Source organism: Mrakia frigida (assembly GCF_051309035.1).
Source record: "Mrakia frigida strain ATCC 22029 unplaced genomic scaffold BDY24scaffold_18, whole genome shotgun sequence".
Taxonomy (NCBI): Eukaryota; Fungi; Basidiomycota; class Tremellomycetes; order Cystofilobasidiales; family Mrakiaceae; genus Mrakia; species Mrakia frigida.
Window position 1 is genome coordinate 1 of NW_027481263.1, and position 13749 is coordinate 13749.

The following is a 13749-nucleotide window of genomic DNA, read 5'->3' on the forward strand; positions in this document are numbered from 1 at the left end:
CGATCATTGTTCTCCTCCTGAGATTCGCCGACTGCCTTCGAAGGGTAGGTTCCTGGGACGAGGTTGTTTCGATCGTCGTCGAGTTCGTCGATCTTCTGCTTCTCCCACAGCTTGACCTTTGGAACTGAGGCTTCGAGATCCAAGTCCGATGAGGGTTTCGACGACGAGGGGCCAGCGACTGAGTGTTGGGGTCGAGAAGAAGCGGAAGGAGACCTGGGGGTGACGAGGAAAGAAAGAAGGTCTGTGAGCTTCGAACGCTCTCGAGGACGGGACTGTTGAGTTCGAGGGGAGAAGAACTCACGTCTTCTTCGACCGAACGAGCTGAGAGTTGTGAGTCAAGCACCTGATTCAACAGAGAAGAAAAGGCAGGTCAGCAAGACGTCGAGGAAGCGAACAATCGTGCTCGACGCGTCGAAACTCACTCGGGCTGCGTCTCGACCTTGGAGTCGCCCTTGGTGAGCGTCAGATTCTGAGCTCGAGCTCGTTCGGCCTCCGAAATGGACGGTCTGCTGCAGGAAGAGCGAGATGAGCTCAAGCGGGAAGGGAGAATGAGAAAAGAGACGGGACTCACTCCTTCTGAACCAAGACGCTCCTCGCATCCTCAAGCGTGACCCTGTGTGAAGTGTCCTCGGCTCTAGATTCATCCCGAGCTTTCCCAGTGTTTCTGGAAGGGATGAAGAGCAGACGGAAGAGCAGGTCAGCCCTTGCAAAGACATCGAATCGAAGTCGGAGAAATGAAAGTGAGGAACTCACCCGAAGACGACCTTGCGGGTAGAAACGGCAGTCTTGAGAGTCCCCGAGATCCTGTATACGAAAAGCGAGGGGAGATTGAGGTTAATATCGGAAGTTCAAGCTCGCACGACGCGACGAAGGGGACGCAGAGACGAAAGACGACGACGGGCCGACTCACCCTGAATTGACGCGGGAGTGAAAAAGATCCGGAACGACGAGGGTGGCGGAAGGAACCGATGGCGAAGAGAGGAAGGGACGTGCCTTGGGAGGAGGAGTTGGAGCGGCGGAGGAGATGGGAGGTGGCGAGGGAGCGTCGTCGGTCGCAAGAGCTGGTGTGCTCGGCACAGATGGGAATTGCCAGCCTTCTTGCACCGGTGTATTCGGTACTCCGTTTCCGATGTTAGAGTACCTTCCTTGGGAGGACGACGACGGGAGTTTCCAGTTGAGGAGCCACTCCGAATCCCTGCTACCCCGCCCAGACCGTGACAGGTTGGTTTCTCCTCCAATTCTGTCGAAGAAGGAGGTGAGGGACGAGACTCGTAATCCCTCGGTAGAGGATGGGCGAAGAGGTCTGTTGAGACCGTCGGACGAGTTGGTGACGGGGAGTAGGGGAGGAGCTGCTGGGGGAAGCATCGGGAGGAGAGGAGAGGATTGAGTTTTTTGGAGGGGAAGAGCTGCTGGGTTTGAGCGTGAGATTGAGAGTCGAGGTGAGAGGTGAGGAAGTTGGAGGAAGAAGGAGGACGGCGTTGATGTCGAAGGTTTGGAGCGAAGGTTTGGGGGATCCAAAGGAAGGAGGGCTGAGCCGATCAAAGACGCGGGAAGGGAGGGAGGTGGATTCGAGGGTTGATGCTGCTCCGGTTGTTGATTCCTGCTTCGTTTCCTAAGAAGGTTGGAGGCGAGTATAGGACTTGTCGACGAAGGTGAGGGAGTGTTGAGAGTGAGGGAGGAGTTGGAAAACGGAGGGAAGGGAAGGTCGAAGGAGGAATGTTGAGCTCGACGTCGATCCAGTAGGAGGCGGGATCTTCGACGAAGGGAACGTTGAAGAAGAGGAGGGCGAAGAGGAGGGAGGAGGAGGAGGAGGATGTGGTGGAGACCGGAGTTTGGGTTGTTCTGAGGGGGTGGTGGTTGGAGGTTGTCGTGGTTCGAAGGGAAAGAAGAGGAAGAGGGAAGGGAGGGAAAAGAGGCGTCGTGAAGTGAAGAGGGGTTTTGAGTGTTCGTTTGGTTCGATCGGAGGACGCCCAGAAGGCGCTAAGGGCGAAAATTTGCAGCTTCCGAGTTTGATGTCGGCAGGGAGAAAAGGAGAGTTTTCACAATTCGTCGAGCAACGGGTGAAGGGAAGTGGGGCTGAGCAACGACGGGAGAGCGAAGGAAGAGCAAGAACAGTCAGCTCTTCTCGCTTCTAGTCCGTGGAAGTAGAGAAGAAAATAGTGGAACTCACGCATACATTCCAGTTTCAACCCTAACCTCTCGTCAATCCGTCTCAGCATCGTCCCCTTGCTCCCTCCCTCCCTCGTTCCCTCGTTCCTCCTTCGACCAAACAACCTTTGCTCCCGACGAGCCGAAGCTTCCTTCGTGGAAAGCAACCTTTAGGGACCTCTTCCCTCCTCGATCGCCTCGATAGGCTCGTTGGCAGGTCCCCGACCATATCCGAGCGTGAGCGAAAGGGAAGATCCAGACACGTGAAGCTGGTGTGGGGAGGAGGAACGAAGAGAGTGAAAGAGACGAAGCGTCAGTGCAGGACAGGATGCGAAATCTTGCAGAGAGTACTAGAACGTACCTTGAGCCCCATACATCGGCTATCAAGAGGGATATGACCGTCCATAGTCGAGAGGGACGGAACGACGAGAGTGGCTCTGCAAGAGAGCAAGGCGTCGAGCTGAGAGGGGAATTCACCTGGCAGAAAGAATGTATAGAAGGTGCGAGATGCGAGACGTTCGATTCAGCTGTTGAAGAGTACAGGGCTCTCTGGTGCGAGAAGAAAAAGGCAGACTGACCTCGAGTCGACGCGAACAGATCCTCGATTCTCACTCCGCGAGACAGCCTAAAGACGACCACGATCGAATCCTGCTTCGTAGGTCCCGTCAAACCGCTCTGCTTGATCGCATCCTGTTGGTGGGGAGAAACCTAATTCCTGGGCGAAGGGTCGATTCGACGACGACGAGAGTGACCTGGAGGAAGAAAAGAACAACGAAGACTCAGTATTCAAAATTCTAATATAAAGTTTTCGAATGATGTGTTGGACTGACGTATCCCCACGTCAAAGAGAGCTGAAAAGGAACGACGAAGAGGGAGAGGGCCAGTCTGAAACGGAAGGGAAAGGGAAAGGGGAGGAGGCGTGAGCTCGAGCGAAGACCCAAAAAAAGAGATTCTTTCTCAGAACCTCTCCGAGTGATTCAGACGTACCTGCGTCATGTTGATCTACATCCTCAAGCCTCAGTGGTGGTGCAGAAGGCGATGAGAAAGCCTGAAAATCTGCGAAAGAGGAAGGACGATGAGAAGAAGGGGGAGAAAGGATCAGCCTCAGCGTGCGCTGGAAGTCCCTTCGACGCGTGAAAAAGAGGACGACGAGCTCACCAGAAGGGATGGAACTGGACGGAATTACTACGAGATGAAATAGCAACGTGTAGAGAGCATCCTGAAGAAGCGAAAATATAGATCTGTGAAGAAATGGGGGCAAAAAAGAGAGGGTCAGCGTCGCCCCATCTCTTTTCCTTCCTTTCATCCCTTCGTCCTTGTCCTCGTTCGAGCTCACGCGATACCGTTCTTGACAGCCTCGAAGTGGACGGGAAAATCCCGTAACTTCCTAGGTAAATCGATCGGATCTGGAGAGAGGGTGGGGAAAAGAAAGGGGATGGCTGGTGAGAAGAGAAGGCAGGCATGCAAAGAAGTTGAGCTCGACTCGACTTTCGCCCACAGTCGCCCTCAACCCCTTCCACCCCCTGTTTTCCCTTGCTTTCATCCAACACGAGTCAAAAATCCACCTTATCTATATCCACCTCTTCCCATGATCTGCCAAACGGATCTTTTGTCGCGTCGCTGTCGCTCGAGAGAGCGACTGAACCAACATCGGATCTGCAGAAGAACGGCCAACGAGCGAGGGGACCTCTTCCTCTCCCTTCTCTGCTCTCTTCTTTCCCAGAAACGCCGTAGGTTGAACAGAACCATCCATATCCTAGCGACGCCAGCTCAAAACTCCTCTGCCTCTCCCTCCTCGTCCCCTCCCTCCCCCTCACCTCCAGCTCCTCCCAACCCCTGCCCGAGCACATCCGCTAGGAAAGCCATCCAGTGTTTTGGAGTATGTTCCGAGTTGTGCTGATGTTAGGCGAGGAAGGCGGCTGAGAAGGGAGACGCGTCGAAGAGTCAGTGTGGAAAACGAGGCGAGACGAAACGAAACGAAGCGACGCGTCGAGTCGGGCCTCCCTTGCCTCCTTCTTTCCTTCTTCTTCCCCATCCCATTCCTCACGCCCTCGTCGAGGTCTTCCTCTACTCTCCCTTCTCAAAGAACCGCAACGAGACGAAACAAAACGAAGGCGAGACGCGAGACTTTCCCTGCAATTCCAACCCCTCTTGCTCCATCGTCACGAGCTTTCGAAGTTTTTCAGGCAGACTCGTGCGAGCTAAACTATACCCCCGATCCTCAAGTTTCGATACGCTCTCAACGTTATAGCTTCCGTTCCTTGAAGTTTACTCTGCGACGACTTCATTTAGGAAGTTTTTTTTCACGACGAGCGCTTCGTTCAAGGACGCCTCCGCTCTCTTTTCCTGTTAGGCACTAGGATGGACTGCCCTGGTCCCAAATCAATCCCGTACTACCATCGACGTTACTAGAAACTCTCGTTTCTTGCCATATAAAACCCAAAGCGAAAGCTAAAACGAGAAAAGCAGATCTCATCTCTAATCGCGTCGTCTCAGTCGGAAGCGCTGTGAACCCCAAAACCGATCCAAGGACGTTAGCTACAGCTTCTGCGAGTAGTGTATCTGAACGAAAAGCACTCACACTGCAATCTATCGATCTCAATCCAAAGTCAACGAGTAATCCTCTCCAGAGTTGGTCTTCTCCCTCCCACCCGACGCTCCTCCCCCCTCCTCCCCAAGCTCAAAAAAATCCTCCAACCGAAGCGGTCGAAGCTCGAATGTCTGCCATACCCCACACCCGAACCCAACGCCGCGTGTCAGCGAATGATTTGCTCGACAACGCGTCGTCAAACAAAGAGCGAACGAAACGAAAAGGACGAGATCAACTCACTTCCTCCCCTCCTTTCACAGCCTCAAACCCTTTCTTCCTGATCTCCTCCCTGAGCGGACGCATCGCCGCTTCTCGGCACAACTCCTTGAGGTCGGAGCCTGATCGACCTTCGGTGAGGGCTGCGAGGTGGGGGATGGAAAGGGAGGGGGCGAGGGTGGTTTTGGAGAGCATCTGCACGAGTGAAACAAAGAGAAAAAGGCTTGAGTGAGATGGGGTGGAGGGAGAGGAGGAACGAGGAAGGAAGGGGAAAAGAAGAGAGGGAGGGAAAAGGGAACGAACGATCGTCAAGATTCGCGTCCGCTGAGCTACGTCTGGAAGAGCGACGGAGAACTTCTTGGGCATCCGACGGAGGAAGGCTGGGTCGATGCTGAGAGGAGAACGGGAGGCAGAGTTTGGTCAGGGAAGTGAAGCGGATGAATTGAAGGCGACGCGTCGAAAACGAAGAAGAGGGGAGAGAAGGGAACGAACTCATTCGGTCGATTCGTAGCTCCAAGAACGAGGATCCTAGACTTCTCGCCGGAAGTGAGACCGTCCCATAGTCTGTTTCGTTCAGAAAGGCATCAACGAAGGTCAGCCTGAGGCAGACGAAGAGGAAGTGAAGAAGACAAGAGAAGAGAAAGACGAACGTCAGAAACTCAGCCTTGATCGTCGATGTCACCTCATGGTTGTCCTGTCCTCGGTTCCTCAGCAGCGAGTCGATCTCGTCGATGAAGATCTGATCCCAAAACCGAACGCAAATCAGCTAGAGTCTCCTTCGAAGCGGCGTAAAGAAGCGAGAGAGAGAGAGACTCACGATCGTCGGCTGCATCTTCCTTGCGAGCGTGAACAGTCCAGCGATGAGCTTGTTGCTCTCTCCGTACCACTTGTTGGCCAGTGCACTCAGAGGGACGTTGATCTACCACCGACCAAGGGAAAAAAAAACGTATCAGCTCAGCGAGAAAGAAGGAGATGAGAAACGGTCGAGCTCACGAAAGCAGCTCCCGACTCCTTCGCCAAAGCTTTCGCGAGCATGGTCTTCCCGCAACCTGGAGGACCGTAGAGAAGGACTCCTTTAGGAGCTGAGAGAAGACCTGAGGAGGAGTTGTAGAGTTGAGGATAGATGAGAGGGTAGATGACGGTCTGAGGAGGGACAGGAGGAGGGAAGGAGGGTTGGAGGTGAGCTTTGACGGTTCCGTTCCAAGCGAGGGAGGACGAGGTGAGAAGAGAAGATCGGACGAACCTCTCGTAGTGAATCAACGATGTTCTCCAGTCCTCCGACATCTGAATTAGAAGGATAGAAACGCGGAGGAAGAGCGATGGTGAGCTCAAGCATTCTCCTTCCTCCCTCCTCCCTCTCCTCCAATCGATCCACTCACCATCGAACCCGACCTCGATATCCTCCGGACAAACCACCTCTGCCAACAAGACCTCCTCGTACTCGTTCAAATCCTGCAACTTGTCCGCCAATCTGCTGCCCAACCTGCCCAGGACTTCCTTGCCTTTCCGACTGGATTTCTTGCGGTCTTGAGAGGACGGGTTGAGTTCGGTGAGGAGCTTGTAGGAAGCGTAGAGGGCGAGGACAGAGGTGCAGAGGTAGACGGACGCTGCGAGCGAGGGTGAGAGAGATGGGAGTTATTATAGTAGAGAAGAGAGAAGAGAGAAGAGAGAGAAGGAAGGGAAGAAGCGAAGATGAGCTGGAGCCTTCTCCTTCCTCTTCTTCTCTTTCGGACTCACTCTCGATAAGCAGCTTCGAGTTCTCCCGAGACATGTTGCTGAAAGGGTTGGGCATCGCCTACGAACCGGGGAGGAAGAAAGGGAGGAGGGGGAAGGGGAGATCGTTGTTGAAGGAGGGGTGAGCTCGACGTCTTTCGGCGAGGAAGAGAGCGGGTCAGCGGCGGAGGCAAAGAGGCTCGTGGCAGAAGGCGAACAGAGTGACACCGTTCAAGATAGGAACGAACGCAAGAGGTAAAGGACAGCAGAAAAAGTGGGCGTTCGTCGTAACAGGTGCGAGAAAAGAAAGAGAAACGGATTCAAAGAGCGGGAAGAGAGCGTCTGCGAGTCGACGCGTCGACTGTCCTCCCGACCCGTACTCCTTCGTTCCTTCGCTCATTCTCTCACCCAAGCCCTCCTTCAAAAGTCCAAAAGGAAGTTTTTTTAAATCGTCCTGAATCAAAAAACCTATCTTCTCCTCTCCCCCCAAGGAGCCCTCCCTCCGTCCCTCCCTCCGTCCCTCTCCTCCCTCCCTCCCCTCCGCTCATCCTCTCCTCTCCTCCCACCATCCCTCTCGTACCCACCCCTAGCTCTATCCACCCCCCTCTCCCCCCAACTCAACCTCGGAGCCGAATCCGTCACCCTCTCCCCTCGCTCTCGCTCTCGCTCGTACGAGTTCGACGGACCTCGAGGAGCAGAGGAAGAGGATTCGTGAGGTGGTCTAGGACGGGAGAAGCCGTTGTTGATGGAGGAAGGACCGGTGGGAGCGTTCGAAGGAGGGAGGAAGGACGACGACGACGACGACGCGACGGGGTTCGGTCGAGTGAACGAATTAGGTCCGTTGGCTCTAATACTGCTGAAAGGCGCGATCGGCCTCACGTAGGATCCCGCTCCTCCTCCAGAGACCGTCTGAGGTCGATTCGGCTGGAAGGCTCCTCCTCCCATGTACCCTCCCTTCGGCTGCTGATACGTCCTCCCCGCTCCTCCTGCTGCGATATTGACATCGCCGACACCCTTGTAGCTCAACTCCCACTCCCGACTTTCCTCGTTCTTCTGCACGACGAGTTCCAACTTCCTCCTCCCTTCCTCCGTCCAAGCCTTCACTTCCTGCTTGATCAACCCCGCTATCGGAGCGGGAGGTAAGAACGTAACCGCCAAAGCAGGTTTTCCTGCTCCTCCTTCGTCGTCAGGGAAGGTGGTGCATCCTTGGAGGGAAGTGTACGCTTTAACGGCCGACTCGAGGGTTCGGTAGACGACGAAGGCGTGGGATTTGACCGGGGAGAGCCACCATCCACAGGCTTCCTTCCCGATGGACGAAGAAGAAGAACTGTCGAGGGCACCGAAGGAGGAGAGGTGGTCGTGCAGGGTTGCGTCGGCGAGGGGACGACGGAGGTTGGTGATGTAGAGCGCTCGGGTGGGAGGGTGCGAGTTTGGGAGGAAGTTGGGCGGGTAGGAGGAGAGGGGGATCGTCGGCAGGGGAGTGGAGAGACGGGCTTTCTTGGTAGGGACTGCGACGAGGAATTGAAGGAACAAAGGTGAGCTTGAGAGGGAGACGAAGGGAGATCATTGATCCCTCGAACGCACCTTCGTCCAACTTCTCTCCTTCAGAAGCAACGCCAGTCTCCTCCTCCTCCAGCGACCTCTTGGCCGTCGAACCACCACTCTTCTCCTCTTCGTTCATCTCCAGCTCAGGAAGCTCTCCCTCCTCAGGCTCGACGACGCTCATCGCGATCCCAGCGTGTTGAGCTCCTTCGACTCCTCCCTCGCCAGCTCCAGCCTTCTCCTCTCGGTCGATCTCGGCGAGTTCCTCGGTGGATTTGGTGAGCGGAGTTTCGTCCTCGTTGAAGACGGGAGGGAAAGTGGCAGTGGTAGAAGGAGCTGAGGAGGAAGACTCTTCGAGTTGGGAAGGAGGAGGAGGAGGAGGAGATGAGGTCGACGTCGAGGTCATTTCGACGACTGGGAGAGTGGCAGGAGCAACAGCAACACCAGAAGCGTCGGGAGCAGATCCTTCCTTGGCGATGGTTTCCTCGAGGAGATCAGAGAGCTGCAAGAGAAAGAGAGTCAAAATATGAGAAGGACAGAAGAGGTGGGAATAGATGAGAGACTCACCTCCTTCTTCTTCATCGTTTTGGTAGTAGCCACTCCTCGTTTCTCGAGTTCATCCTTGAGCTCTGTAAGATGTCAGTCGGAGAAGATAGAGCGAGAGTCAGTGGGTGCTCTGAGGAGAAGCGGAGAGCTGGGAGAAGGAAGGAGAGAGCGAAAGCGAGCTCTCGCTTCCTCCACGTTCGTCTCCTGCAACATGAAGGAAGGAGTGAATCTCACCTTGAACTTTTAGTTTCGATACGTCCATCGTCTTGTTGTTTTTGATAACTTTCGAGAAAGGGAGAAAGATGGTGTTGGCGGAAACCCACTCTTCTCCTCTCCTGTTCGAATCTCACTTTCATCCCGTCGTCAACCTCTCTCTCCTTCTCCCTCCCAACCATCAGCATCTCAAGAAAATCTTCATCTCCTTCTCTCTCTCTCCCATGTCCTCCTCACCACCCCGACCTCCACCCCCTCCCTCACCCTTCCAAACCCGTCTCCTCACGCGCTTCCCTCCTCTCGGCCGGCTCCATCTCCTCGCTCCTTCGATCCCTTTACCCTCCCTCGTGCTCTCGTTTGCGATCCTCCACGAGCTCACAGCCTTCCTCCCCGTGATCGGTATCTTTTTCGGACTCCGAGAGATCGACGGAGGCAGATCGGTCGTTCAGGGGATGATTGATCTCGAAGGAAGAGTCAGAGGGAGGACGAGAGCTCAGCCTCCGGATGGGTCTGGAGGAGGAGGGATCGTAGAGAAAGGCTGGGTGGAAGGATGGTTGCAAGAAGGAGAGAGGAAGGTGGAATGGGTCGGAGGGAGGTATGGCGTCTTGGGGTTTGAGAAGAAGGAGAAGGCCAAAGGGAAGGAGAGGGAGGTCGAGGACGAGCTCGTACGAGCTGGAGGAGCAGGAGGAGAGTCAATCAAGGCGACCACGTCAGCGGGAGATCTAGGGAAAGGTGTAGCAGGAGACGTGGCGAACGCACTGGGAGCGTATATGATTGTGAAGGTGAACCTTTACCCCGTCGAGCGCTCGTTTCGCTGGTCAGCTCGAGGAAGGAACGAACGAAGCTGACCTCCGAGCTGGCTTTCCCTTCGTTCGATTCCCAGGCTCTCCTCCCTCTCCGAATCGCAGCTTCAGTCTACCTCTCGCCAGCTTTCGCACGAGCTCTGATCCTACCGGTGCATCGAGTTTGGCATCGGACGAATGGACTGGGCGTGTTTCGGTCGAGGAAGTGAGGTGATGCGAGATCGGTGAGTCTCCGTCGTTCTCTTTTGGCTCGTTTCGAGCTCGGATTGACTCTCGTTCTGGGGGTCTTCAGATCGACTCGCAGAACTGTGAGTGAAGTTTGGCTCGGAGGTCGTTTGGGAGGGTGATCTGACGTCGTTCTTCTCGTTTCTTTCAGACTCCTTCAACGCGTCGTCGAACGCTTCTCGTCCAGTCACCGTGACTCGCCTTCGGAGGACCTCTCGCCTTCCAGCAGCTCGCTCTTCCAGTTGGAACGGATAGGCTTGTTCTGCTTCGCCTTTTAATCGAGGCATTTCGTTTCCTCCCCATGGCCTCGCTTCGAGTGAGCTCTGTTTCTTTGAACCGCGGTCTCTCGCGTCGTCTCGGATTCCTCGACTGACTGAGTTTTCTTTTTCTCGTCTGTCTAGGCTCTTGGATCTCAACGAACGGATACCATGACCGTTTCTCAGACGCTCACGAAAGAGAAACGGAGGCGACGGTCTCCTCCGTCCTTTGTTCGTGCCTTCCCTTCTTTCCTGTGAGATGCAGGTCCTGCGAGGCAAGTCGATATCAAAGCTGACCCTGAGAGTCTCTCAAGGAGCAAGGAAGCACATGCACATCTTAATGGAAGCTCGCGAGATCAGCGCAGACGAAGAGAAAGGAGAAGATGTGTCGAGTGCGACTCAGCTTCGGATCGGGAGTCTTCTGTTCCGTGGTTTCTTCGGGCCAAACTGCAGTGGGAGAGAACGGAAGTGTATCTCCTCTTCCTAAGAGCAAGAGATGTCGGAGATGAACATCCTGAGGAAGGGAGGAAGTTTGAGGTTGAGAAACCGAGTCGTTCCCCTCCGTTTCTCGCTTCCTTCTCTCGTTTTCGCCTTCTGCTGTCCCCATCTCGAAACGATCTCGACTCCCAGTTCTAAAAGTAGCAAGAAAGAGACTCATACGTAGTAGCATTACAACGAAAGAAACCAGAAACCCAACCTCAAAACCCCCACCCCTCCCTCCGCTCCTCCGTCTCCCTCTTCAAACCAAAGCCCTCCAACTCCCCAACCCCCAAAAGAAACTCCCCAACCCGACAAACAAGCTCACATACGTCGTCACCGGAGCGCCCAATCCTCTCATCCCGACCAACCAGAAGACCGAGACGGCTGCGTGTCCGAGCGCGACGAGGAAGAAGATGGGAGCGGTGTCGGAGAGGAGGTGAGGGAGAGGGTCGGTTCGGTGGAGGGAGAAGAGGGAGGAGAGGATGCTGTGGGGGATGGTGGTGGAGGTAGTGGAGGTGGGAGGGTAGAAGGAAAGGAAGGGGGAAAAGGGAGGAGGGTTCGTTGGTTAGTGTCGTCGAGAACGGGTCGGGTCGGAGGAAGAGTCGGGGAGGTGGAAGGACGAACAGAGTGATGCCGACGTTGAGGAACAAGGAATCGATCCTCCAGAGGGCAGAGATGATGGCGGGTATGTTGGGGAGAGGCACTCCGAGGAGAGCTTCGATGTCTGTTCCGTCCAAACGCAGAATGAAAATCAGCTCTGTCGTCTCTCGAGGCGTCTGTCCTCCGTCCTCGCTAACTGCCACTCCTCCTACCAGTCGCCCGCCAACCTCAAAACAAACTGAAAAGGAAACACGACTCACCCTCCCTCTGCTGCAACGCCATCAACTCCCAAATCTGCTCCTCCAACACCTCCATCTCGTCCCCCTCTCGTCTCCTCCTCCTTCTACTAGGTCCAGCACTAACCCTCACTCTCCTCCTCCTCATGCTCCTATCTCTAATTCCACTCTGATCTTCCAACCCTTCCTCCTGTTCCTCCTCCTCGCCCTCTGCCTCCTCGTCGTGCTCGTCGTCCGAGTCGTCGTCGTCCGAGTGAGAATGATGCGAACGAGCGTGATAGCCATTCTCCTTTCGGTTGTTGATGGCGTGACCTTGGAGGGTAGCGTGCGAGTAGCCAGACTCGTCGGCTTCGAATCGGAGTTGGGATTGGGTGGGCGGAGGAGGAGAGGTTGAGTTGAAGGGAGGAGGAGGAGGAGGAGGAGGGCGAGGACGAGGGAAGGTTCGAGGGAGGATTGGGGCGTAGAAGGAGAGGCGGGAGAAGGCTGGTGAGGGAGAGAGAGAGGCGTTTGAAGGGAGACGACAGGGGAGGAGGGAAGGGTCGTCAGTGAGGGAAGGTGGAAGGGAGAGAGACGCGTCGGGAGGGAAGAGAGGGATGCGATCGAACTCACTCTGCCAAATCCCGACCCCAACTTCTCCAGCAGCCCAGCCTAGTCCAAGCCAGCAAGCGGAGTCGAAACCTTTCGAGAAAAACAAAGGCAAGAAAGTCCGTTGCTTCAGTTTTCGTGCTCGACCCGATCCGTTTCTTCGGCTTCCCAGCAATCAGAGAAGAGAATCGACTCACTTTCCCACTGACTCCAAACACTCGGATGTCCTCTTTCAACCCACCCATCCTCGTGCGTGATATCCTTCAGAGGAGGCACGATCACCAAGATGGCGAGAACCCTCAGAATCTCGACGGTCAACGAGTGAACGACGGTGTTGATGGGGAGGATGAATCGAGAGGGGAAAGGGTTGACAGGGAGGAGGAGGAAGGTGTAGATTGGGATTCGGAGGGACTGAGGGGGAACGAACGAGAAGGGAGAGGGAGTCAGAGAGAGGAGGACGAGATGGAGGTGAAGCAGGGCGAGAGCGGATGAGAACTAACGTGCGAGAGGGATTGAACTGCGAGACCGATAAGGAAGGAAGCTGGATGAGGGAGATGAGGATACGGGTGGCCAAATCCGATGGGTGGTGGCCTGGATAAAACGAATCGTAGAAAGAAGAAGTGGGAACGGAGGTCAGTGAAACGCGACGCGAGGGGAGAGAGGAACGTGGGAGGACGGAGCTCGAGCGATAAAGGGACTGAAAACTGACCAGGCGAAGGTGAGAAGCACGAAGAAGAGAGCGAAGAAGAGGATGGCGAGGAAGGGGACTACGAGGTGTCGTCGGAGAATTTGGGAGTAGGGCACTGGGAGGGAACGAAGAGGGAAGGGAGGGCTAAGGTGAGCTCAACGGAGGAGGGAAGGAGCTTCGAGAAACGAGACGAGAGCTCGAAGGGAGGACAGGTTCGAAGTAGAATTCGGAGACGGGGTAACGACAGAGTGTAGAGGTACGCTAGAGTGAATATCTTCATCCCCACGAAGCTCTGAAGGAGTCCATCTCTTCAAGGGAAGGAGGAGACGAGCTCGCTCCTCCTCCTCCTCCCGTCTCTCGCAAGCATGGAAACGAGAGATTTACTCACCTTGAACCACAGGCACTCTCTCTTCCCCTTCCTCGTCTTCCTCTCCACTCTCACTCCCACTCTCGTCGTCTCCTTCCTCCTCCTCCTCCTCCTCCTCCTCCTCTTGATCGTGGAAAGTGACGCCTTCCGCGCTCCTGAACGATCCTCCGTCGTCGTCTTCTTCTTCCCTTCGTCCGTTCGTTTCGGGAGCGTAAGAGACGTTGTAGCCGTTCCCGTTGGGTATCTGCTGCTGCTGCTTCTGCGGATGAGAAGGCGAAGAGGAGGAAGCTGTAGGGAGGTAGATGGGGCCGTGCGAAGGAGGAGGAGAGGAGGACGGCTGGGAGCGTCGAAGATTGAGAGCTGTCGCTGTACCCAACACCATTCGAGTAAAGTTGCCCATTCTCTCAAGAGGAGGTGGAGCGGTGTATAGAAGCAAAGAGCTCGGTGTCGTCGTTTGAGGGAGCAAGGGGGGAGAGAGCTGGGAGGAAGCTCGATTATCTCAGCCAGTTTATTCCTGTCGGTGATTCTTTGGCGAGCGTG

The 13749-nt window shown here is 55.3% G+C and overlaps 8 protein-coding genes across 8 annotated transcripts; 2 read left to right on the top strand and 6 right to left on the bottom strand.

The window, feature by feature from the left end:
- Window positions 1–32: 32 nt before the first annotated feature.
- On the bottom strand, window positions 33–1365 carry BDY24DRAFT_415698 (uncharacterized protein; the record flags this gene model as incomplete). The annotated part of the gene is made up of 6 exons (XM_076643485.1): window positions 33–213; window positions 302–343; window positions 423–506; window positions 572–664; window positions 754–804; window positions 911–1365. Coding segments are annotated over 6 exons (906 nt in total), but the record flags the coding sequence as incomplete, so codon positions are not given.
- Window positions 1366–1488: 123 nt separating this feature from the next.
- On the bottom strand, window positions 1489–2560 carry BDY24DRAFT_76350 (uncharacterized protein). Its single transcript, XM_076645114.1, has 3 exons — window positions 2510–2560; window positions 2171–2417; window positions 1489–2076 (listed from the first exon to the last, which is right to left on the bottom strand). Exons 2-3 carry the CDS (start codon window positions 2217–2219, stop codon window positions 1613–1615), a joined length of 513 nt encoding a protein of 170 aa, XP_076495896.1. The 5' UTR covers window positions 2220–2417; window positions 2510–2560; the 3' UTR covers window positions 1489–1612.
- Window positions 2561–4505: 1945 nt separating this feature from the next.
- Window positions 4506–6799, bottom strand: MSP1 (protein-degrading AAA family ATPase MSP1). The gene is made up of 11 exons (XM_076637732.1): window positions 6692–6799; window positions 6334–6561; window positions 6198–6238; window positions 5948–6097; window positions 5772–5873; window positions 5605–5693; window positions 5447–5518; window positions 5258–5345; window positions 4979–5149; window positions 4730–4869; window positions 4506–4653 (listed from the first exon to the last, which is right to left on the bottom strand). The coding sequence occupies exons 1-10, from the start codon at window positions 6744–6746 to the stop codon at window positions 4747–4749; spliced, it is 1119 nt and encodes a 372-aa protein (XP_076495897.1). The 5' UTR covers window positions 6747–6799; the 3' UTR covers window positions 4506–4653; window positions 4730–4746.
- Window positions 6800–7851: 1052 nt separating this feature from the next.
- Window positions 7852–9109, bottom strand: BDY24DRAFT_76439 (SAP domain-containing protein). The gene is made up of 3 exons (XM_076645116.1): window positions 8990–9109; window positions 8777–8838; window positions 7852–8711 (listed from the first exon to the last, which is right to left on the bottom strand). The coding sequence occupies exons 1-3, from the start codon at window positions 9015–9017 to the stop codon at window positions 7893–7895; spliced, it is 909 nt and encodes a 302-aa protein (XP_076495898.1). The 5' UTR covers window positions 9018–9109; the 3' UTR covers window positions 7852–7892.
- Window positions 9110–9150: 41 nt separating this feature from the next.
- On the top strand, window positions 9151–10440 carry BDY24DRAFT_409823 (uncharacterized protein). The gene is made up of 5 exons (XM_076642834.1): window positions 9151–9750; window positions 9852–9995; window positions 10064–10079; window positions 10148–10312; window positions 10398–10440. The coding sequence occupies exons 1-2, from the start codon at window positions 9193–9195 to the stop codon at window positions 9978–9980; spliced, it is 687 nt and encodes a 228-aa protein (XP_076495899.1). The 5' UTR covers window positions 9151–9192; the 3' UTR covers window positions 9981–9995; window positions 10064–10079; window positions 10148–10312; window positions 10398–10440.
- Window positions 10441–10970: 530 nt separating this feature from the next.
- On the bottom strand, window positions 10971–12052 carry BDY24DRAFT_390914 (uncharacterized protein). The gene is made up of 3 exons (XM_076640734.1): window positions 11594–12052; window positions 11358–11457; window positions 10971–11218 (listed from the first exon to the last, which is right to left on the bottom strand). Exons 1-3 carry the CDS (start codon window positions 11715–11717, stop codon window positions 10993–10995), a joined length of 450 nt encoding a protein of 149 aa, XP_076495900.1. The 5' UTR covers window positions 11718–12052; the 3' UTR covers window positions 10971–10992.
- Window positions 12053–12913: 861 nt separating this feature from the next.
- Window positions 12914–13245, bottom strand: BDY24DRAFT_390917 (uncharacterized protein). The gene has a single exon (XM_076640735.1). It carries the CDS (start codon window positions 13120–13122, stop codon window positions 12922–12924), a length of 201 nt encoding a protein of 66 aa, XP_076495901.1. The 5' UTR covers window positions 13123–13245; the 3' UTR covers window positions 12914–12921.
- On the top strand, window positions 12968–13681 carry BDY24DRAFT_76478 (uncharacterized protein). Its single transcript, XM_076645117.1, has one exon. The coding sequence runs from the start codon at window positions 13208–13210 to the stop codon at window positions 13637–13639; it is 432 nt and encodes a 143-aa protein (XP_076495902.1). The 5' UTR covers window positions 12968–13207; the 3' UTR covers window positions 13640–13681.
- The last annotated feature ends 68 nt before the right edge of the window (window positions 13682–13749 follow it).